The sequence below is a fragment of the Plectropomus leopardus genome, chromosome 10 (assembly GCF_008729295.1).
Source record: "Plectropomus leopardus isolate mb chromosome 10, YSFRI_Pleo_2.0, whole genome shotgun sequence".
NCBI lineage: Eukaryota > Metazoa > Chordata > Actinopteri > Perciformes > Serranidae > Plectropomus > Plectropomus leopardus.
The window spans coordinates 6,963,186-6,988,321 of record NC_056472.1 but is presented as its reverse complement, the minus strand read 5'-3'; the positions used below and the strand labels follow the sequence as shown (position 1 = coordinate 6,988,321).

At 39.6% G+C, this 25,136-nt stretch overlaps 1 protein-coding gene across 1 annotated transcript in view; it reads left to right on the top strand.

The window, feature by feature from the left end:
* The first annotated feature begins 3,386 nt into the window (after nucleotides 1-3,386).
* Nucleotides 3,387-25,136, top strand: part of tmeff2a (transmembrane protein with EGF-like and two follistatin-like domains 2a) — a 139,400-nt gene continuing 117,650 nt past the window's right edge. Inside the window, exons 1-2 of the mRNA XM_042494882.1 lie at nucleotides 3,387-4,159; nucleotides 18,916-19,025. Coding sequence (XP_042350816.1) covers nucleotides 3,970-4,159; nucleotides 18,916-19,025 — 300 coding nt within the window. The 5' untranslated portion in view covers nucleotides 3,387-3,969. The remainder of the gene's footprint in view (nucleotides 4,160-18,915; nucleotides 19,026-25,136) is intronic.

Genomic DNA, 25,136 nt, shown 5'->3' with positions numbered 1-25,136 from the left:
CTGTACTTTGGCTTAAATGATGAGGCAAAATATATAGACCCAAAATATTAAACTAATAAATCATTTTTTTGGCCAGTGTGTGGCAGAAATACATGAAAACATATGTCACATAGATGCTCAGACATACTTACAGTAACACTGATATTCCCACCACTGTTAAATATATGTATAAATAATAAAGCAAAAGACTATGTGTATGAGAAAGGCATCACTTGTAGTGACTGAGAATTATCTCCAAACTTTCTACAGAGCATGTTAGTGTTTTTAAACCAACAGTTTTAACAACAGACAACTCCTCTGTTTTAATTTACTTCATCAGCGCCATACTCATATATATTTGGCTAGCAACTACAAAAAAACTCACTGTGCATGACTTACCCAGCACCAAACAACAACCGGGAAAAGTTAGCAACTAGCTGGTGAGCACAGTCAAGCATTTAGCAGCTAAAGTGCTGGAAATTTCCCTCAGGAGTTGGTAGAGACTTGCATTCATCGGGGCAGAAACATGACTCCACCAAATGCTAATGTTGCTGTGTATCTGCTGGATGTGTAAAAAAGTCATTGTTTGCTAATGAGTTTGCAATATCAACCTTAAAGGTGATAATGTTTCAGTGTTAGGTTTAAAGCAGTTTTTTATAGGTTTAAAGTGTTTCCGCTGCCCCAAGTGGCTAAAATAAAGAAATAAATGAATAAATCAGCAAAGCAACTTTGGAGACCACCCTGGGCTGGGATCACTCACACCTTGATTGAATGTAAGCCAGCAGCCAGTGGCCCCTTTCCTATTTCCTTCCCCCATAATTTCAGCATCCATGCTCTGACCACACCCATCTTTGAACTTGGCCTTCATTGTGATCTGACCTACACACCTGTAAGGTTTTGTGACTGCATCTTGCACAGTTGAGATGCTGACATGTTTACAAAATCTGTCCTCAGACAGCCAGGGGATAGACAACCACCTGGCAAAGCACCAGTAGTTCCCACAACAATAGGTGTTCCCAGCACCACATTTTGTCATTGTGACACACAAATCCTGAAGAAATTTATTTTAAAATATCAACTTTAAAGTGTTGATTTTCAGTCAATATCAGCATGAGGACATAGGGAAAAACTCACCCTAGAATTAACATTAGTGCTTCAAAAGTAATGTGAGTGGAACATCAGTTCAGGGCACTTCAGAAAGAGAGTGCAGAGCCAGGTCCAAAATGGCATTGAAGTAAGTTGCACCACATTGTAGCTATGTGTCTATTTTGCTCTTTACAAATGCTGTCTGGTCAATTAAAAGAAATAACTTAGATATGATGCTTATAAATTGATTTCACAACCATTACCTACAACATGGAAAAACTGTCACAAGGTCATTTAAATTTAGCTTCTGTCATTTTCAGTGAGCTCGGCATTTGCACCGTCATCATAACCAGGCATAATGTAATCAGACTATCGTAAGAAGTGGTCCATTTAGCTACATCATAGCTAACATAGTTTCAATTTAGCTAAGCTTATCGACTTTTTTTCATTTAGTTTGAAAAATCAACCATCATATCATACTGCTACAGTTAGTGATTTTTAACATAATGTATTAAGCTGACTTCATTTCAACTCTGTCCTCACAGATCCAGATTCCGTCTGTTTCACTTACCTCAGAACCCTGTTTTGGTCCCAGGCATGTAGGAAACAATGAATTAATCAGAGCGATTATGCTGGAAACAGCCACCTGTAGATGGCTGCTCATAGACTCCTTTCCCATTGCTAGTAGGCCAGAGCCATGTACACAGCTCTGCAACAGATGAGCATGCCATTCTGTTGTTTTTTCCCCCCGGTGTATCACATTCAACATCTCAGCTCAGGAAGGACATGAAAACTTCACTGTGGTTCATTTCTCACTTCTTCAGTCTCTGTTCCAAATTCTGTGCCAATTTATTTGAAGCAATGTTTGAGCACTACTTGGGCAGAGATGGACGGTCATTACATTTTACTGAAAGGAGCTAAAATTAACACCTTTACCTTTGAGTTTTATTTCAATCACTGCCATTTGGAACCGGAAGCGATAAATACCTTTGATTACTGCAGAGTCATTTGACCTGGGTGTGAATGCTAATTGTAACTTTACAGTTACATATGAAAAACAGATTTTGGCAAATGTTGGTGTTTTTTGTGTTGTGAGAAAGTAACTCCATACAGTAAATCCAAAATAATGAGCTCAAAACAAGCCGAAAACCTCTATAACTACAGCATTAAGTAATTCTCAGTAGCTCCTGCACCAGCAGCAATCTCTCTCACGTTACGGAGTCAGACGATTCAGTGGCAACATTGAGAATAACCTTATAGGTTTATAAGTGTCCCAAGATGTTTACACTCAATTTAAATCCTGATATGCAAATAAAGCATGATGTTCCTGCAAAGGTTTGCCATGAGAATAACTGCATGCAGCCTAGTCATTATCACCATCATCTCAGCTGAGTCCTCGTGCACCTCCACCTCTGTGTGTGTGTGTGTGTGTGTGTGTGAATGTGTGTGTGTGTGTGTGTGTGTGTATGTGTATGGGACTAGTTGCTGCAGCAGCAGATAAAACATACATGTCATGAACCCCATTAACAGAGAGACAAACGATGAATATTCCCATGTAATGATCTCTAACTAAGTGAAGAGCAATAAAAGCTTTATTTGTTTACAGGCAGCTGCAGCTTTGCTTCCTCAGCATCATGAGGTCAAGTGTCTGTATGGTCGTGACAGGTCTTAACAGCAACCCCTTTGTTTGCTGTGGACTTTTCCTTGCGCATGGCTTCTAATTTCCGTGCTTCAAAGAGGAGTGTTCTCAACCTGATGCTGGACTCTGCCTCTTTAGCACGCGCAGATGCTACACTTTTCTTGGACTTTCATGGCCGAAAGCGTGTCAGTTAGTCGCTGCATACTCTGCCCTGCGTGACAGCAGTGGGTTATGTCCAAAAACTGAATAATCTTGAGGTCTCCTCGGATCGCCTGGAGGCAGAGATCCAGGAATAGCGTCAGTGTCGTTTCAAAGCGGAGCAATTATCCAAGGCCAGGCTGGACGAATTGATTCCTGCAGAATTTTTAAATGCTCCCGGCCAATTATAAAGGCAGTGCATCTTCTCCTATACTGCCCATGGTGGAGACATCACCGACTGATAGGACTGAGCCTGGAGCACTCTGGCTTTCTTTGCTTTTTCTTTTCTTTTTGCCCCTCTTTCTGTCATTCTGTCTCCCTCTCCTTTGCCTACTCCACCAGTAAGATATTCCAATTATTATGGAGGAGCAACCCCCCCTCCCTCCCTCCCTCATCGCATCATACTCCACGTGATCATAACCACGGTAGAAACCAGCTGCTGGTGAGAGAGAGAGGGAGAGAGGCAGAGAGAGAGAAAGAGAGAGAGAGAGAGAACTCGCTGCGCCTCTGAACGCACCGCACATACAAAGTAAACGTGAGGACCGCTCCGCTCGTGCAGGAGGTCTGCCCGTTTCACCCGTTGGATACTATCACGCAACTGCCGTCGTCTCCAAATCCTGTCCGTAGGATACTCTGGCTCTCAGTTTTACAGTTTTATTACCTACCTTTTTTTTCTATCACCCCCCTTTTTTTCTTTCTCATCTTTACCCCCCTTCTCCTCATCCTTGAGCATCCTCCCCTCCTCGCAAGTCTTCCTGCCTGCCTGGCTAACTTTTCCACCCGACTCCATCCCACCTCCATCGCTCACCTCGGCAGTTTCCCCCCCTCTCTTCTTCTCCTCCTCCTCCACCTCTCTACAGCCTATACCCCCCTGGATCGGGCGGAACCCATTTGGTCAAGTCTACACACGGGGACTACTGCTACATGGGGCGCACGGGCTCGCACGGAAAATGGTCTGCTGTCGGTGTCTAGGCGCCCCGCTGAACCTGCAGGGATTGGAGTTGTCGGTGCGAGTCTGCGTCTCTACTTCCCCACCTCCTCGCCTGTGCTGTCGGGGCCAGTGAGATATGGGTCCCTCCGTGGCGGCGCAGGCACCGCTCGCGGAGCCCCGGCGGCTGCGCCAGTGGAGCGGGACGGCGGGAGGCTGGCTCAGGATCACACTCGTCTCCTTTCTCGCCACTTTACCTGTGGAGCAGCTGCGCGCCTTCCCGTCCTCCCTCAGCGACTGCCAGACGCCGACCGGCTGGAACTGCTCCGGTGAGAGTCCTATCATGACGCTGGGTTGCCCCGGGCTCTGTTTGTGCGTTATCTACATGTGTGCCAAGTAAATAAAGCAGCAGGACGCATTAGAGGAATCAAAGTTTAGAAGTGCTCATTCTTATTGTTGTGGCTTTATTATGATCCAGGGTTTTTGGTGTTTGTGCCGTGGAGCACATATAGGCTGCAGATATCCTGCACACTGCAAAGCCCCTGTGATGACAGGATGCAGAGTTTTTGGGGTTTTTTTGTGGGTCGCTTGATGTGCATTTAGCTTCGTTGAGTTTGTCTCGGAGCATGACAGCGATGCATGCACCGCCGATCATGTCAGAAAAATCACCTGGCAGGCGAGAAGATCGATGATTTCGATCTGAGACAAAGTGAAAACAGCAGCTGCGAGGATTTATTTTAGGGAGAAATGTAGCAGAGCGTGATCGGGGAAAGAATATCGCGATGTGCGCCACATTGATGACAATAACAACACTGTTAGTTTTCAGGAACACAGTCGCATTAAGTCAAAAAATACTTAATGCGGTCGCTGCGTAACTGTTCCACACTGATCACAGCTGTTTTGAGCTTCACTTCTCCAAATTCTGGACTCAGTCGCACTAAATTGCAAGTCGGGTTTGATTAGCTTATTCCGCATCCCCTGTCGTTTCATCAGGTGTTACTTTAAATATAAATGTAGTCGTTTCTTTTATAGGCCACCGAGCTATAAACTTGTTTTTTCCTCTCCTCGGTGCCCAAAGCGATAAACAGGAGCGGAGCTGGTCTGCAGAGCACACAGCGCCTCGCCTCCCTTTGTAAATCAGCCGACTGTGCCGCCATATATTTCCCCTGTCGCCTGTCCAAGTCTGAACCCTTAAAATAGCTCCAAGCCGATTCCACACACTCATGGGCAGAAGCGGTATTGATATTATAGCTCATAACAGCCGCGCATCAATATGGAGCCATGACTGCCTGTTTGCAGCATGAATTGCAGCAGACTGGGATGTTATTATAAAGAGAGGGGACACATCTCCATGACATATGAGAAACATCACAGTAAGACCTCAGTGGATCTCATTTGAATGTGAAAGTATTTAAAAATGAATTTGATTATCATAACAGGCTAATTAGGATCATTTAATCAAATAAGACCGAATGAAAAAACATGTTTTTATTATGGTGATTTATAACATTTGGTAGGTTGCTGTCATCATTTTAAGCATTTTGAATTCTTTAAAGATAAAGCTTTAGAGTCTGAAGGTGCTCAGACTGCCAGTTGATGAATTACTTCTGTTTGGTGAGTTTGCGGTGGTTCACTCTGGTATTTGAGGGTATTTTTTTCAGATTATTCACTGGAAGATCTGGCTCTATACCTACCATATGCAATAGATTTTGTTTTTGTTTTTGTGTTTCATTTTATTTTGTTTTTTACTTGGAGTGAGAGGATGAATATTAAGCAGAGGTATTTTGAGTTCCAGACATGAACTTCCTGCATTTTTGTGAATTTATATATATGTATGCACCAATTTGTACATGATGATGGAAGGAAACTGATACAACTTAGTATAGCGATATTTTTGCATGGCAATATCGTATCAATACACAGACTCCAAGTATTGCTTTTTTAATTGTATGAATTATTAACGTTACAAATACAAATTAAACTTCGGTACTTGGACTAGATTTATATAATTTATATATATATATATATATATATAAATTATATAAATATATATATATATATATATATAATTTATATATATAATATATAAGTGAGATGAACAGATGTTGACATTTGAAGTTTAAAAAAGTTAATGAATTCAAATAAATAACTACTTCCAATAATCTGTGGCGGCAGTGGCCGGTCGAGTGGGAGGGGCGGCCCTTATTTTTGGTGTCTTTTCAATGCCTGTGTGTCCCTTTGTGATCTCTACATTTGGACGTTTTTGCGGGTCCCTAAATGCAGTGTAACAGGCAGAGCTCTCCATGAATTTTGTTGTTTTTTCCTCAGCGGCAGTTTGTTACCAGCAGATAATTCACTGGCAGACTGCTGAAATAAAAGTCCTCTGCTACTTTAATGTTTTAGTGGGCAGGACAAAAGCATTGAATATCTAGGGGACCTGTCCCCTGCGTCTCCCCTAAAATCTACACCTATAATTATATGTATTGTGTTGAACTGGAGAGTCATTTTGTGCTGCTGTTGATGTTGGTGATGATTTGCTCATCATGAGCGATAATGTTATGCTTCCTGTCCAAATACACACTTGCCTACCTCCCCACTTCCTGACACACTCTCATATGCATTTCGAGGCTTTTATCCAACACGCCTTGAGGAGGCTTAAGTGCATATACTGAGAACAAAGCACACACACACACACTAGCACGCATGCACATCAATTATCATTAATAGGACAGAACTAGTGACACGTGGTCCATCATGAAAAAGATAAACCCCTTTCAATAATAATAAAAAAACACATTAATTGCACAGGGCTTAATTATCCACTCCTTCCTGCATATCGTGCACTTTAACAACAACACTAATGTGTGACAGTTACCAGCCTGGGGAGAATGAGGAGGGCTGAAAAACTCTTTGGTGATGAGTTCAGTGACACCTCGGTGCTAAGGCACAGATAATTATGGGCAGTAGTGTCATGAAAATGGGAACAGGGTTCCAGTTTCAGCAGTGCTCCCGTTGTGCGAGTGCTAAATGAGATTCTGTTCCCCAAAATAAAACAGAAGGAGGAAAAAGGATGCAGTTTGACAAGGTTGTCATTCTGTTTGGTTTGCATCTGTGGATGACCATGAACCACTGCTATTGAAGGCTTCGCTGAGGCAGAACAGAGGATCCCAAAATGATCTTGACACTGAGTTACTCTTTGTTCTATTGCGAGTGCAGAGATAGACTTGGTGTGAAGACGCCTGTGGTGAGCCCAGTGTGTCACTGCGATACATGTAATGTCTAAAGCCGCACCAGGCGGGATTTGTGAAAACACTTTATAATATTTGAGTCATATTCCGCTGAGACTGCAACAGAAAAGAACATTTGTTCCCACTTCTTTTCATGCTATACGATTCGCAAATTAATGATATTTGCCTTATGTCTGGGTATTGGAGCCAGTGATCTACTCTCAGGAAGTGCCAAAGTAAAACACACAGGACTTAAAATCAACAACTGAACTGTGAAATGTTTTTGTCACCCCTGTGGAGTTATATTATAGAAAATGAAGTGTTAATATGAGATTTTCCTACATCTTTGATTAATTTATTTCCTGTTAAATTAAACAATAGGCCACAAGTAAATTACAGAGAGGAACTTTTAGCCCCTTTTTACTAAGGACATCTTGACATGTCCCAGGCATTAATAATCAAATTAATGATGGTTGAGTGCATTTTAGCTGCTCTGATTTCAGGTATTGTGTGTGCTGTCTCACTGTCACACAGTCTTAGCTTACTGGGATACTAATGATGGCTAGAACAGAGCTATTGTTAATGTTATCAGGAACACCTATGCTTTTAACACTGTCAGGAGTGTGAAAAAAGGCCTTGACTTGTTCCAGTTATTTGTAAACTGGAAATGGTGTTCATTCCTCCAGCTACATCATCATTTAAGCAGTCAAATATGCTACATTTCAGAGACTTAGAGGTAAAAGTTTTAGACAAAAACTAGCTTACCCAAGGGGAAAAAAGATTAAATGTTCTGTATGAGACATTTGGAGCATTAACCCTTTGAAACCTGGAGTGACGTTGCCTTTCTTGTGCTGTTTTCAGACCTCTGAACCCTGGGCAAATTGGTGCAATTTCTTTTTTAAAAAAAAGGCAATGCACAATTTCCTAGGAAATGTACCACAAATTGTAAGAAATTTAGAGATTTCCAAAATTATTTTTAAAAAGCTACGGAAAACATCTGGGAAAAAGAAAAAAAAAACAAGGGAAACACTATATTTATAATTTTATATTACATATTTGAAAGTAGAAATTATTAACATTTTGAGCTTGTTTTCCAGATTATTTCATTTTTTACTATATTTTTCTTTTCTATTAATTATTAATTTATTCATTTTACTAATTTCCATGTAATTTTCTTGTATGTTTAACTAATTTCTTGTTAACTTTGGGATAATTTCCTCTTTCATTGTTCACTGTCTTCTTCCCATGTTTTTTTTTTTTTAAAGAAATCAAGCCACTTTGCCCAGATTTCAAAGGGTTAATACAGCAAAACAAGACAAAACAAAACAAAACAAACAACAACAAAAAAACAGGTATTTGCTATGTGGAGCAATGGCATCCCGAGCAGAGGATGAAGTTATGCTGCCTGCATTTGTGTTTTAATTCGAGCTGCTAGTTGTTGTAGTAGTGTATCAATCCATCGATCTGGATCAATATATCAATTTAAAGGTCAAAGATGCAACTGGATAGTTGCAAACATAGACTATGACTATGGTTGCAAAATTTAACCTAAAAATCGACACATTCCATCATATTTAGGATGCGCTTTTATTTTGAAATTCTTTGTCACTGTCAAACAGCTGCAGGAAGATAATGGCAACCAACAAGGAGAATGGTGATGAAGATAACGCTTTTCAGTGGGGAAGTCAGAGGTGTGGAAATATTTTGGATTTGGGAGAAAATAGGGGTCAGTAGATGGAGCACATGTTGCACGTAAACAATGACGTTATGGGGTTAACGAAGACGTACCTGCCTGGAGGCACATCTTACTGCTAACTTCTGTTAGCATCACAACAACATTACCTGCTCTGTTTAAACAACGTGAGGCTGAAAAAACACGTGCATGCAGGCTGAAACTCAACCGTGCTCCTCTGTCAGGAGATGCAGTGACTTAAACCAGCGGTGAGTAAGAAATAATATATGCAAATTGTTGAGCTAAACTCCGCTAGCAATTATGCTAATCTATGCTACGTAGAAGTGCTTAAGCTAACACTGTGTGACTGTGTGAGCCTTGACAGTTATTATTGAGCTGATTGTTAGACTTTTGTTACATTGTCTAGTTAATAATTCACGTTTTATGGCTGTTGGGGGACGTTTGCTTAAAGGGCTTTAAGCCAGTTAACCCTGACGTTTTTGGAAAAAGATCATAATTTTGGCTAAAATGAAAACATTTCTTCCATTAAAGTCTCTCTGACTGAAGGCCCTGAAGGTTGACTTATCCTACGTGTGAGTTAATGTGTATTAGTGCAGTTAATTTAAAGTCATTTTTACTGCACTTAACCACTTACAAACATTAATATTATATATGTGATGTTTTTATGGCCAAAAGCAAACAAAGAAAGGGGTGGCAGCTTCTTGTGTAACAGATCGCATTAAATTGGCATATGATATTATCTCTAGTGTTTCGCCTCAATTTTTTTTAAGGCCCGGTGATACACACTGAAAAAAACAAAACCCTGAGCAGACTCAACTCCTGGGATGACTTATTGGCGTGGTTGGCTTCAGTCTGGTGGCACGGGGGATCAGCAATTTAAGTATTTGCATTTAAATTTGTGTTCACTCTGTATATTAAAAACTTAAAACAAAGTGAACATAACAAGGAAAAGACATCTGAACAAGGTGGATATTTTTACAAAATATTAGTACATCTTGAGCAAAGTGTGCATCATTCACTGCTGCACTTAATGTTCCTGGCTTTGAGAAAAAAATTCACCGCGGCATCATTCTCCTTTCCCATCTTTATTTTTGCTCCCTGGCTCAGTTGAGAAAAAAGTGAATATATTGGACTACATGTGACACTGTTTTTTCTTTTTAGATGGTGGCACGATGGTCATTAAGCTAACCTATGAACTTTGCCTCTTCCCCACTGCAGTAATTTAAACCTGCAAGGGACGTGGCAAAGCGTTGATATTTGTCGACCTGGGAATGAGAACAGGTTGAGCGGTTAGTAAGTGTCAGTACAACACAGAATGTGGATATAGAGCCCCTTTCATTCTGACATACCGTGGGTTAACATTACCAGCTGGAAATTACTTCAAAATACTAAACTTTCGATACAGGTATATTTTCCACAGCTGCTGTAAAACCCCAACTTTTAGCAACTTGGGGGCAGCAAAACAAGATATGCAATGAAACATTGCATCTGGCAAGTCCAACTTCTCTCCTTTTAGCTCTGATTTGGTCTCAACCGACTTCTGAGGGAACCATTTGTATCATCAGTCACTAAATGCTCCACCTTTTTCACTAGTTAGTCGGAATAATGTGTCAGTGTGTTTATCAGAGCTAAAGAAGCTAAAACACTCTTCACAGAACCAGTTTTCTCTTTGGTTTCTTTACTACGAGCCTTTCACATACTCGTAGTCATTTAATGTATTTTTGATACAAAAACATTGATTGGTGCAGCTTCACAAGCTTTTTTAACCCAACAAGCCAAATAATCATAAATAAGCAATGCTGTGGTTATGATGGTAATTTACCTACTTGGAAAAATGGTGCTCCATCAAGTTTTTATACATGTAAATAAACATGGAGAGCCAACTGTTTTCAAACAACTTGGACAGGATTTTGTGTTCACCCAGCACAATTGAGTGTGTATTCAACATTCTGTGTAATTATCACAGTCAAACCATTGGTGGCATTTTGCCTGTAATTTTTTGGCTTGTATCACTTTAGATAAATGAGCGAAGTCTGTGTTATCTTTAATAGGTGCACTCACACACTTTGGCCAAAAATCAGCTCATGTCTTTTTGCCATTTTATTCATCCATATCAAAAACAAGTTGAGGCTGAGAATGTTAATACGCATCTCTTGCTGAATGCCTCCCTAAGTACCCGGTTCAGTCGGTCCAGTTCAGTTTTTATCAGCGTTAGAACAGTCACAGATTGCAGTATTGTCATGGGTGTACTGTATAAATGTCAGCACTGTATTTAGCCCCTGATATACCTGACAACTGTAGGAGAATTTCTGAGCAGAGGCCACAAATCCCTTCTTGACTGAACCCCCTTGCTATTGTTCACCTTGAAAGGCCATGTGATGCTTTGATAGTTGAAGTGACAGGAATGAGTGCAAAATATGCAAAGCCCACTGTAAATCCCATCAAGTGGAGTGAATTACCAGTAGTCTGGAGAGAATTGGCCATCTGCTTCCAAGATTTGTCAACATGGAGGTCAAAAGTGCTCCTCATGCATGCAGGTCTGCACCTCAGAGAGAAAACAGCAGCGGAAAACCTTGAATAACACCAGGCACTTAAAGGGAGGTCTAATCAAAAAGGGATCAAAAGTTAGTAATTGGCAACTGGCTGCATTGAGGGAGTTTAGGGGAGCTGTTTAACTGAAAATGCCTTATTTTCAGACTTGCTGTGATTAAAGTACCTGTTGTGATTATGATTGGAGTGCTTCAAGTTGTTGTGCCTTTTAATACACAATCATATTAGGTCTGAACAATAACTTTGTGTGTGACAAACATTTGAAAACCTGTTGCAAAGATATAGAAAAAAAAGGCCTGGCAAGAGAGAGGTCAAGAAAGGATGTCTCACCGCTGTGGTTGTTCAGCCTTCATTATTAATTTAGCCTACTTAATTATTGATCAGAACAATGCTTAAAATGGGTGGGGTGTGTGTGTGTGTGTGGGGGGGGTCTCCTCGTTCTTCTTAGTGTTGTGAAATTCCAGGTAGGTAGGAGGAGATGCATTTGGCTGACAAGCTCTCTCTTTTAGACAAGTAAGTGCTTCGCTTGCCATCTTAATCGTTAGCATATAAACATTACCTTTTCAATATTTGATGTTTGCCAGCTTGTTTTCGTTAATTATTCAGCTCACTGTAATCTCCTCCTGGAACGGCAGGGCAGGAGCAGGAAGTGTAAGTTTTCCAGGCTTCTGAAACAGTGCAACTTGGGCTGTGCACCTGAACCTGGATCAACCAGCATACATTAACATTTTGTGGTAGGTTCATTGTAATCGGTGCGCTGAGAGCAAAAAGAAATCATACAGGACCCAGGTTTGATTCCAACCCAGGCCCTTTACTGCATGTCATTCCCAACAACCCACCCCCGTTTCCTGTCACTCACCAGCTGTTCTACAAGAAAGGCAAAAAGCCCTAAAAATAATCTAAAAAAAATCATACATAGTAAAGTAAAACTAGAGCCCATCCAGCTGTGTTGCAGCAATCCCCAACAGACAATGAATGTGAGCCGGGAGCCTAAAGTGCCTTATCGAGTTCCTACCTCCCTACTGGTGTACTTACTTGGACCACACCTATCTTCAGATTTGGCCGTGGTTGTGATAACAATTGCACACCTGTAAAGTTTTGTCACTACATCGTGCACGGGTTGTGATCAGCCTGTTCTCATTCCGAACTCATCAAATACCCCCAGTCGGTCAGTGATTTCGGCGTCAGACAACGTGGCACAAACGCACCATTTGCAGAGGTGTGATACACCAGTCAATTTGAAACGCTGTTGGCAACAAGGTAATATGAGGAGCTGGTGGGTGGTGGATGGGTCAAACTAACCCTGGACTTTGACCTGGAAACTATTATGTTATTTTTCTAAGCCTAACCACAGGCTTTTGTTGCAAAAGGAAAATAAATGTCAATACCCATTTTTTTCCCAACATTGTGCGTTTATTTTGAAAAAAAAAAAGACTGCATCTAACAAGCAGAAATTGCACATATCCTGTGAAAATGGAAGTGTATTTTGAAAAGACACACTGTATTTTGCAGGCGTAAATTGACATGTTGTCATAGAATGAACAAATAAAAAAAAGCAGTTTTTTGTCTTGTTTTTTGTTTTAAGTTTCTGTTCATGCACTGTTCAGGCAATGTTAAGGAATCTATATTGTTTGAAAAGTATAGTTGTAGCATTATTGTCGGAAAACCCCCCAAATAATACCCAACCCTAGTTTTGATGGTCCCACAGTATTTCCCATCATACCAAATGATTGAATAGATTCATTAACTCATCAAGGACATTTTTGATAATCAATACTTCTAGAACTCATTTCCATCATATAGACTGAGCTCCCAAACACTGGCATTTATAGTTTATGTCTGCTGGTGATAATATCTTTGAACACTGAAAATGCTCAAGTTAAAAGATACCTCTTATCAAGAGGATGTTGCTTAGTATTGATTTCAAGTTTTTGTGATCTATGCCCAAGTGTTGGCAGGAAAGAGAAAAGTGTTTTGCAACATTTACTGTCACTTCTCTGATTTCCTTTCCTTTGCTACACAGGCACTCTATTTTTTATTCTTTCCCTGACAGGCACTCTGTAGTTGTAAGAAGTGACTTTCAGCTCAGAAATGTATCCCAGGTGTTGGGAGACAGAACAATAACAGTAAATGCTTTACTTTGTTAAATGGTGCGGATGTGGATGTTACATTCTCTAAAAACTCAATGGGTGTGCAGAGCTGTCAGGGTTAGTATCTTTATCTACTCAACAAGGAAAGCGATTTGTCTTTGGACAAACCTAGGAGCTCAAACTGTGGACATCTGAAAAGGAGCTATTGAACAAAGAAATCCACTTATCATGTTTAGATTTAAACTACGCTCTGAGCTGATTCTTACAAACACAATAAGTTTCACTGTAGGAAAAATGTCCCTGACAGCCCTTATTTTAGACACATTTATGACAAAAGCTTTTGTTTTTCTGGCATAGAGAAATTGCTTTTTAACAGCAAATCTTGTTCATAGTGATGTTGATATTTTTCTTAACTTATGCACTTTGCAGAATTTAAAACAGCTGCCTCTTGAGAGAATCTAAAAGGAATTGTAGCTATGGAGAATTTGTATTATGGGTAAAAGAAAGAAAGAAAGAACATCCCTTGAAAACTAAATTGCATGTTAGAATGATGACTTTGTGACTTTTATTACTGTAACAGTAACAGCATTTTAAGAATTTATATATTTCTATATCTATATATTCATTTGTATTCCCTGAGCTTGTATGTGACATGTAGGAGAAACTGCGTCTCAGGTTGCACCAGTACTGTAAATCTATATTTGTACTTGCTTTAAGGCAATCATAGTATAGTATAGTATATAATTAATTGAGATCTGCGTAGACCTTTCTTTGAAGCTAGAAACCCCGTTGGCCCTGATGTTTCTGAGAGGTGATCATCTGGGAGATTTATTCTATTATGTTCTCTACTTGTTCCATTCAGAAGCTTGACATGCATAACAAAAGCAGATATGTCACTTGCAACCTTGTAAACCATTCACAGGAACAATCTCTCTTGCGATTCTAGTGTAGAGAAACTGCCTTTTTTTGTTTAATCTATGAGTCTTTATTGTTTAGTTGTTTGTAAGGATGACTCCATCTGTAATGAATCCCTCTAAGTTTTTGTTTACAAGTGATAAATGTGTTCTTCTTACTGGCGCCTGGAGATGTCCAAGCGCACATCTGTTTCTCGGTAAAAAAGACATTTTAATGGCACAAGGAGGAGCCACATTCTTTGTTTTTCCCTTAAATATAAAAAGAATAGCTTCTTTTTTGGTTTTCCATTGTCGGCTTTCCAAAAACCTTGAAAAATAAAAGCAGAACTATCAAACTACCAAATTAGTTGCTTGGAAATATATCACTCAAAAAACATTTCTGACTAAGAGTCCACCAGCTGGTGTGAAAAGGATCTGATGTTTTCCCATTTATATACACCTAGCCAGTAGGATGATTGTCGTCATAACAATGCCTCTCTCCGGTGGGAATCACCATGCCAGTTGCCTGGGTGCCAATTTTTTAGCGGCTGTCCAGATTGCCTCGTTTGGCCCTCTTTGGGCTAAGGGCTTTGTTCCATCCATGCACTCCAAGCGTCGAGACCTCTCATGTCACTGTTCTTGGCTCGATGATTGTATATTTGCACAGAGAGCTTGCACTTTATGGTCATTCAGGACCCTGGCAAATAGCAGGTTCATTTTAACATTGGGCCTCTCTTCCATGGGGTATTATTGCCTGATAGGTTGTTCCATGCCAAGGAGGGCTTTTAGAAGTAGGGAAGGGCATCGGTTATTACAGCTAGGTTACAGAAGGTGTTGAGTCTAAGTGTCTATTATAATAAGAATTTCTATGAATAGAAAGTAGCATTGTAAAATATCTGGCTCGTGATGTCGATGGTGAATAGTTTTTTTGTGGGGTGATAAAATCTGCCTGTTTTCTGCCAGAGCAATAGGGTTCATTTTGAGTCTCATTAAACTTTTTTTATTTGAGTACAGCACTTGTGAGGTTTTGTATCAATAGCACCTGTAAAACTTTAAATTATAAAGGTTGTGGAAGTGATTATCACTTATACAGTAGAACTGTACATTTATTTTAAACTGTTTTTAATTGTATTTTAGCCATAGAATGCAAACATAATGGACATATCTACCGCAATGTCACCTATTGGTTTATGGACCAGTACTGTCCACACGCTTTGAGAGAAGCTTGAAGCTTCGAGTTTGGCATTTTGACTTGCCATCTTAGATTTTTAGAGCCATAAGTGACCATAGTTGAGATAAGTTGGAGATAACTGTAACACTAACTGTTAGCTGGTTGTTTCATTTAGAGCTATGGTGAATTTGACATTTGTGTTCCCCATAGCGGACATCATGTCAAAAGAGAATATCTTTATAACATGAGTTCAGCTCTCATTTCGGAGAGCTGAAATCAGATTAAATAAAGTTAATTAAATTACCTGAAATTTAATTCTATCACTTTGAAAAGATGTTTGGGCATCGATATGTTCATTTTATATTCCCTTGATCTGAGACACATCTAAAATACTTTGCATTCACAGCTTTAAATTTTTTCTGTGAGGCTACTGAACATGAACTGAGACAAATGAAGAAACAAACCACGCATTGAACATCTGCGAACATCAAAGATAAGTATATTTGTTCATCCTCTGCTTCAGATTCCAGTTATACCACGCATTCTGGACTTCAGGCTCCTCTTGAATTACAGTATTTGTCATATTTAATGCTTAATTAAACATTATATATATGTTTTGACTGCCACACCCAAATGCTGCTGCAAACTTTTTCTCAGGTTTTAGTTTATTATCCTAACCAGCAGGGACAATAACATAAAGTGTTGCATCTCTAACTCTAGTCAGTGTATCAGTCTCCACAGTTCTCTGTTTGGCTGCTTTGGTCTTGTTTTGCTTGTTTTGCAAGCTTATTTTGTTTGTCATTTCTTCAGAATATGAGATGCAAAGAAGTAGTTGGCTTATTTGTGCCAGCAGGCTGTTCTCATTCACCGTTCATACTTACACCTACAAAAAGTAATACTGTGTAATTCTAACATAACCCACGTAATCTTGAGCTAGGAGGCGGTGATGATGTGAACAATGGGCTGCGGTTTTCAGGAGACGTCATATCAAGCCCCCAGGAACAGTCCTGACCTTTAAAGCAAATTTGACTTAGTGGCCAAAAATGGAATTACAACTTCTGGGTTTGTCATGTGATGCCATGGGGCCAAAAAAGACCTATAGATTTACATTGTGAAAGAGATGTTTGTAAATCAGTGGATACATTTTTTTAGCACCACAAGCCCAGCTAATTGACTCCATCCATTGTCAGCATTGGATCCATTTAATATGGTAACATTTTGAAAAACAACAACACCACTATTAAATAATTTCATCCCCATTCAAGTTAAACCAGAAGTTAGCTGCTCAGCCAGCAAAAACCTCTTGTCCGCCTGCTCTGTGGGCTACACAGTGCTATAGAGAATTTTGTACCTGCAAAGTCAAACTTTTTTTGCTTTATGCGCCACTGAGCAACTCTCATAGGAATGAACAGGGCTCAACACTTTGTCAAGTTCTCTCTATACAACCAATGCGTAGAGTTAAGAATGACAGTGTCTGCATAGGGAGGTTGTCAGGGTGGATAGATGGGCCAAACATACACAGGGCTTTAACCTAGGAGACCCCTGTTCATGTTCCTTTTGAAATCAAATACATTTTTGAGTTAAATTACTTGTGTACGTAACTTCATGCCATCATGTCACATCATGTCGTAATGTTATATCAGGTACGCCCAACCATGACTCTTTTAAGGGCTGCTAATTTGGGAAACGTAAGTTGTTAAGCAACATCATGTTTTTGAAGACACATACAAATAATGACATTTAAATTGTGTCAGTACAAGACGAAGCTACAATTAGTCTGTCGGGTTCATTGCCCTGCATGTGCTCTTGAGCCAAAGGGAACAACCGAAGCTTGATGAACTATTAAGTCTGATAACTACATATCTTATATTTCTTTGTCATCAACACATTCACAAAGATGGGCAGGGATACTTAAAATGTGACAGTTATACTGCTAAAGATTAAATCAAATATAATAAATGCTAAACAAAAGCATACAACAGCAAAATGTTAAACTTGGCATTAGAAAAGCTGTGGGTTAACCACAAACAGCAAAGCAGCCTATCATTTATGAATATACTGTAATTTTGTTTTGCATATCTGCAGATTTATGCAGATACTGACATATCTGTGATAAGCTTATATAACTGCTATATCAGTCAGGCTCTAGTGTCTCGTAAAGCTGATGTTGCAGATTTTATAGATGCATAATAATGACTTTTACACTAAGCCTTCCAAAACACAGCCACACGTGTGCACTCGCTCGCACACACACACACACACACACACACACACACACACACACACACACACACACACACACACAGAGTGTGAACAAAATTATAATCACAAAAGAAATAGTCTTACTGTATCTCAGGACTACACAACATCCCAAAACAGGGTGTAATCAGCCCCCTTGGTGTTATCATCAGGTAATTAGTAATTCATCATCAGAGTAACCACAGAGTATGTTTTTTTTATCTCATTAAATTTCCACCTTAACAGCTGAAGTCATGGGGTTTAATAAGATAATGCTACTGGAAATGTTTTCATCCTCATGACTCAATATCAGTGTGTCCTGTGCCAATATCTCCAGTTACCTATTAAATTGAGTTGAACTTTTTCACCAGTAATTTGAATTTACTTCAACAGCAAACTTAAAAATCACCTTTGCTCCTTTGACGTTTGAATTAACAAGTTTATACTGCAGGGTAAGTGCCCCACAAGGATAAATCATAATGCTTTAACAAAAACATTTCCAGCTCTATGTCAGCTGAAATTCGCTTGGATGTACTTTGAAATGCATAAGCCTGCATGTACATGGGGTTGCTTTTTGTAAGCAATCAGTTCAGGTAGACTAATAGCCCCGAGCCCAGTCTAGTCTCATGCCCATGTGACTCTTTGATTTGATTCAGGATACTTTGTTGGAGTCATTTGAGATCCCTAACGCAGCCTGAATCGGATCATATCCCAGGTTTGCCTCTCCAGGACAACGCCCTGGAGTAAGCCTCGCTCTGCACAAACAGATATCACAAGAAAACCCTGAATAAATGAGAAGACAATCAGTGCTTCTATACGAGGCGCAAAATGATGTGAATAATATGCTACGGCCTCTACAGTCACCAGGTGTCACCGCTATTGAATACCTATGGGACTTGCTGTATTAAACAGTGCTGTTCAACGCCATCATCTCGACACCAAATGAAGAAATATCTTTTGTTCATGCTTTCAGTAGAGACCAGAGACTAGTTTTTTTTCCATGTATTTCATCATTTTGGCAGCTAAGGACAAGGATGTGTACTAGCATTGTCTTTTTAAAGTGCACAGTATGTGATCAAAGAGAGCATTGTGCTGTGGGAGCCATGACTAATGGTAGACGCTCATTATGGACGACCCTGGACGGGGCTCAGGTTAGAGATGCTTGAGGGCTGAACAGAGAAACACTTCGTCACTGATTTCTCTTGTTGGCTTTGGTCCTCCAGGTTTTGATGACCGGGACACAGATCTGTTCTTGTGCGACACCAACACATGCAAGTTCGATGGAGAGTGTCTAAGAATTGGGAACATGGTGACGTGCATTTGCGACTTCAAGGTAAGACCTGGGATGTTTCTGTCATTGTTTTACTGTTGTTTTTTTCGGAATGTTTGGTGTTAATTATATTCATTAAAATCCTTTCCGGACAGCGACTGTCCGATCATAGTTTAGCAACCATAACTAATTACAGCAGACCTGTAAAGCTTTGGATTTTATTGCAAGTTGAAGCAGTGTGCTTGGAGAAAGAACATTACTCTGCATTTATTTGAAGAGTGAAAAGGGTGGTGTCTTTTTTAAAAGCCACTTTTGACCCAAAAAACACAAGCAGAAGTGTGAGAAATGGATTAAACAGGGTTTTATCCGCTCTAATATGCAAGATGCAAAGGTTAGCACAACTAACTTACTCCCTACTTAAGTGTTACTTCCAAGGCAATTTCATTAATTGCTATATGGAAAAAAAACCCCAAAACAAACAAAGCCCTGTTCATGAATAAAACATTCACTGAGTCGTATTTCTCCACTGTCTCCAATGCGGAGTGTATGAGCAGCTTTGTGAGGCTTTATTGGATTTGGGGAAGTTTACATCCCAGCAACCCAAGCCAACAATACCACAATTATGCTTTAGATTTGTCAAATACGGTTGTCAGTCCTCATCCTAAAAGCGTCTTATCATGTCACGTTGAATGTGAAAGGATACTGTTTGAAGATTTGAACAAGTGAGCTGAACACAGTGTTTTCAATCAGTTCATGGAGCAAATTTTAGCTTAATTAAGTACCTAGCTACAGCCGATAACATCTGCCAGTGACAGCTGTAATTATTTAAGCGAACAAAACTGACAGTTGCTTGCTTAAAATGTGAAGTCTGCTTTTGTCCACCTCTGTCTGAAATCTTGGACTCAGTAGCAGTGTTTTCATTAAAAAATGTTGAGCAAATTTTAAGCAAACTTTTGAAATGTTGCAAAAATAAGAGCTTTTTAGGCAAGTCTCAATCAGCGAAAGAACTAGGCTATGTAACTCTTTTCCTACAAAGTCACCTTAAATAAGCGTGAAAGCTCATTTTTCTTTAGGCCAACACAGAAGTTAGCACCACCTAAGTTCCCTCATCAAAAAACCTGTGGGATTTTCCATCGGATTTTAGATCAATAAAGAAAATGAGCTCTGTGGCAAACAAACCTTCATGATACTTGCACGCTTTCTTTGGCAAGATAATCTTCACAAATGAGCACCACTTTCATGATTTTCGTAGCATAAATGCAATCGCCTGAAGTAAAAAGCTTGCGGCAGGCTATAGGCTATAAATGAACCACAATCTGAGACTTAACATCCCCACCACAACAAGGCTGTAAAGCTGTGTTCGGCATGATGACATTCTGTAGTCTCATTTAGCCACTTGTTAGCAACCACATTTGTCTTCAAAACCCACAAATGGAGTATTAACTGCCATATTTTATGCCATAGAACAAACCATGGAAGTCTCTTAAGCTTGTGTTAATCACAGATCTTATTTCATAGATCTAACCAAAAACCCCATCCAAAAACTCATTGACTTTGAGACAAGGGAACTGGGAATGCTAAATTTCAAGTTTTAGGATTCATTACTAGTGCACTCTGTTGTTTCAAAAATTGTGATTGTGGGTGGCAAAGCTTAGTCAAGGTTCAGTCGAGGGATTCTGACAAGTGTTGTGGGTTGCTATAGTATTTAGTTGTATAAGAATTTGCTAAAAAGTTCAATTATCTTTTTTTTTTTTTTTAGAGTTTTTAGTCCAATATATAGTAGAAATTAGTGTATGGTTACATAGTACACCAACAACTGCTGAGAAGAGGCATGAAAGACAGGAAGCTTGGATTAGCATGTTCTGAGACATCCTAATAAAAACATATGTTTCTGTTTCTACTTGAAACTTAAAGTGATTCACATCAAGTGCTTACACACTGTGATTCACAGAAATCAGAAGTGATTTTGAAGAAGAAAAAGCTGGCCGTAGAGCTAGAAAACTCAGCCAGACAGAGCATATGTTAATAAAAACATATGTTGCTGGAAACATATGCTAAGTTGAAGGGTAATATATTATTAAAGTGAAACAATATTTTTAAAGACTTCTATATAATAAGCTGGATCGAAGTCCATTGTCTTGATTGGACAATATTAGCCCCGTGAGGAGGTGGTTTATGGCTCCCTGTGAAACCCCATGTCGCTATCCTGGACCACTGTACGCTCTACACATTCATAAGCAAGACTGCCACTTATGAGACCAGAGACTGAAAGGCCCTCGTTAATGGCATAAATCTGGGAAATTATGCTGTTCTTGATAATGACTCATACTTAACTTTACGACCAGGCCCATAATAAAAAAGGAGCAAACCAGTCAGCCGAGTATTGATTTTGGTATAACGTTTGCAAGCTTTGCCGACTAATATTCTATGCAGGGCCCTAGATAAATGAAGCCACTGAGATCTGAAGACGTAGCATGTGTTCTCATCCGTCGCTTTTATCAGCACGTCATCAGCGCAGCCAGGCACTAGGCAGGCTGACACTCGATTGGTCACCAGCTTTTATCTCAATTTCGTACTTTCCTGGGAGCAAACGTTAACAGAGGCCTGTAGATAAATGACATTACAGCTCCATTCCTCTTCAGGAGATCTCACACTGATACTGCTGTCGCTGTGCACTGAGGCGCTCTCTCTGCTCTCAGAAAAGAGCAGGTCATACCACAATTTCTGGCTTAATACCAGGGGTCTGAGGTCAACTCATCTATGCATCTTCCGTTTGTTTGTGCCGAGGCTTCCTTTGTTTCATCAGTCAACGTAAACATGACCTTCCTAGCCACGCAACCGTTGCCGTGCCTCGAAATAATCAGTCTCTCTCAATCAGTGTCAAATAAATAGCTTCAACATTTCTCTCCTGTTGGCGGTTCATTCAGGACTGTCAGAGGAGACATGAAAGTTGTATAAATTCTCATCTTGGATGGATTTTCTTTGTTCTAACAGAATCTATCGACGCGTGCACGCACACTCTCACACACAAAAAACCCGAAGGAAGAGACATGCAAGGGGCTCTGTGAAGAGGAAGTGAGTTTGATGTGGTGGAATCAATGGACACTATTCATTGCCAAGATGCATTAGATTCGTCTCACACTGGCTCTTGAAAGAGCCAAGACTTTCACTCACTAACCGGAGTCAAACTGCTGCAAAGCAACACACTCTCTCCCGTACCTGAAAATGAGTTGCTTTTTTCGTCAAACAACGCCATACCCTGACTAATCACATCACATTTCTTTGTAATTCATCTCACAATAGCTGCTGGGAAAAGCTATTGTTGCCAGTTTGGGTTTGTTAATGTCAGGTCACGGTGCTGATTCCCAAAAGAGTCATACATTCTAAAAATATGTGAGCTTGTGGCGCTGTGAAACACTTCAGCTAAAACCGTCCACCAAAGGGTAAATGGCACATTTCATTGCTTTCTGTAATGTTGTTTTGTAAAATATTCTTGGGGTTTGGGAGTCACTATAAATTGTTTTTCATAACACACAAACTGTATGCAGCTCTGACTTTCTTGCATGCTGTTTTCTTTTTAGAGTTCTGGATGAGTGCAGTTTAAATACAGAAATTATATGCATGCATGTTTCTGTGGTTTGTCCGGGTAGTTTTTTTGGTGCGTCTTATTTTGTTTTTCTTCAGGATTGTTGACAAATTTAGTCCATAATTCGATTAGTTTTTGTCTTGCAATAACTGTTAAAGGACCAGTTTGTAGGATTTAGGGGCATCTCTTGGTGAAAATTATATATTATAGGCTTAGGTCTATTTCTTCATACCTTTATACCATCCTGATATTTCACTATAAGATAGTTGTGAATCTTTTTTTTTATTATTTAAAGCCGTGCTACTGGTGTTAGAAGTCATTGCAGCATGTACTGTGTGTCATTAGTCAAGTGTTGCTGAGGCTGAATACTGATGACCAACAAATCAGTTTTTTAAATAGATTTTTAAGTTTGATAAAGTCTCGTGAACATTTAAATGACAAGAAAAGTATGTTGACTATACATCATTATAACCTGTCATTTATTAATGTGTCTACTATATGATTTCAAAATGTCTCTGTTTTGTTTTTCGTTTGGTTTTTCCTCATTGTTCAGTTTCAGTCTGTCACTTGTCTTTTTGACAATTTCTATTCTCTGTCATGTCTGACTTTGTAATATTCAGTCTTTTCAATGAAGTTGAATTGGAAAAAAAAGAAAACATTAGACAGCAGCATGGAGGCCAGGGAAAAAAAATACCTATGACCGAATGAATAGATAAAAATGTGCACCCTTTTTGCTAGAGGACTGATTGTTGCGATACCGACACACTAGAGGGCTGCACGGAGATGATGTGTTGAATAAAGTCATATGGCCAATAATGTGCTTTTGTAGTTGAAGGAGGTCAGAAGAAGATCAAGTCATATGTGGCAGTACTTCCAAACTTTTAGTCCTTTAGTCCTGTAACATTATCCCCGCCCACTCTTTTTCAGCCTAGCTGCTGGTTCCATCAGTAATGACTGACCTCTGGTGGCATGAGCTGTCACAGTAAATCATATCCTAATCAGTTTCATGGCAATAGGAAAATCTGTATTTTCTTAACAACCTTGTATACTGCAATACCACGTCCACACCTAGTATATAATGTCTATAACTATGTTTTTCTTAGTGCATATTTACCTGAAAATAAGAAAAGTCGTAACCTTAGAATTAGCTGTTTGTATCTACTATTGGAGCAGGTCCTCATCCATGGAGTCTGCAATGTTGTTTCTACAGTAGCTCATAATGGACAAACCAAACACTGGCTCTAGATAGGGCCATTCAGGTGTTTGCTTTTTTACGATGGCTACAATAGTTCTCCTACATGCCTGGCACATGAGAGACATTTCAGTTCTGCAACTTCATGAATAGATGGCACTAAATCTTACACACTCGAGCTGTATGTTATCTACTGGTGAAGACATTGCTGAAATGTCAAAGCTCCTTAGTGCAACTTGCCAGTGCAAGCAAGGTGGCCAAAGATACACTCACCAATCACAGCATAATGATTCAGAGACACATGCAGGTATTGAAAAGGACTTTGCATTAAAGCAGGAAATAGAATGTTTGTGCACTGTATGTATTTCACTTTATTTTTATACCTAGTATGTGTTTTAATTTAGAACTTTTAAACCTTAATGTTAAAATTCTTTTTCAAAATATATGTGATATTATATCAGCCCCCAAGTTATCAATTATTGTTTATCAAACATTTTTTATACATACATTTGAAAAATATGACAATCTGCCAGCTGGAAATATAAATGGCCGACAGGATAAAATTCATGAAAATGCACTGCATTGAAATAAAAATTATTGGCAAAAGACAGAAGCAAAGCATCCAGTAAAATGTGTGCCAGCTGCACATCTTTTGAAAGTTCAACTGGCAGAAACAAGTCTTGATGTAGATAATTTTTTTGAAAGGCGTTCAAGTCATAAAGGGCAGGGACTTGGACAACTGGGATGGATGCAGCAGGTTTGTTTACAAATGAGTTACTACATTGCAACAGATTGGGAAAGAAATATTTGTGGAAACGTCCCACGTTTAAGGAGACTCCTGTGGAAGGTTTTGCAGATGAATGGGAGACAGATGTGATCACAGCAGATGTCAGTAATGTGATGGGTCATTTATGTCAGGATTACTTACAGCTCAGCGCTGCTAACTACAGGCCAGGAAGTACTTACAGTCTTCCAGATTTAGGACAGATTTACTACGTGTCAATAAAATACGTACAAGAAAGTTCAGCAAGTGAATGCAAATGTTTTTTTTCTATGGTTGGCACCAGAAAGATCACACCAACTGATTCGTCCCAATATAAGACGCCTGGATAATGTCTGAAGTTTGGTTCACAGTCAGGACACAGAGCAGTGGCTCCAGAGACACAGCCTGCTGACTGCTGGGATATCTTTAGGTTTGACCCCAGAATGATGCAGAGCAAACAAGACAATCACACCAAAATGTTTGTAGTGATTCACTGGCACATAGCACTGTTGCTTTGTTACTTAACCCTGCAGGATGCTTACCGTGGCATGGTAGAGGACATCTGGCTTGTTTGCAAGGATTTTGTTAGAGCAGTTCAGTTCATAGTGCCATGTTGAATGATGATGGTGACGA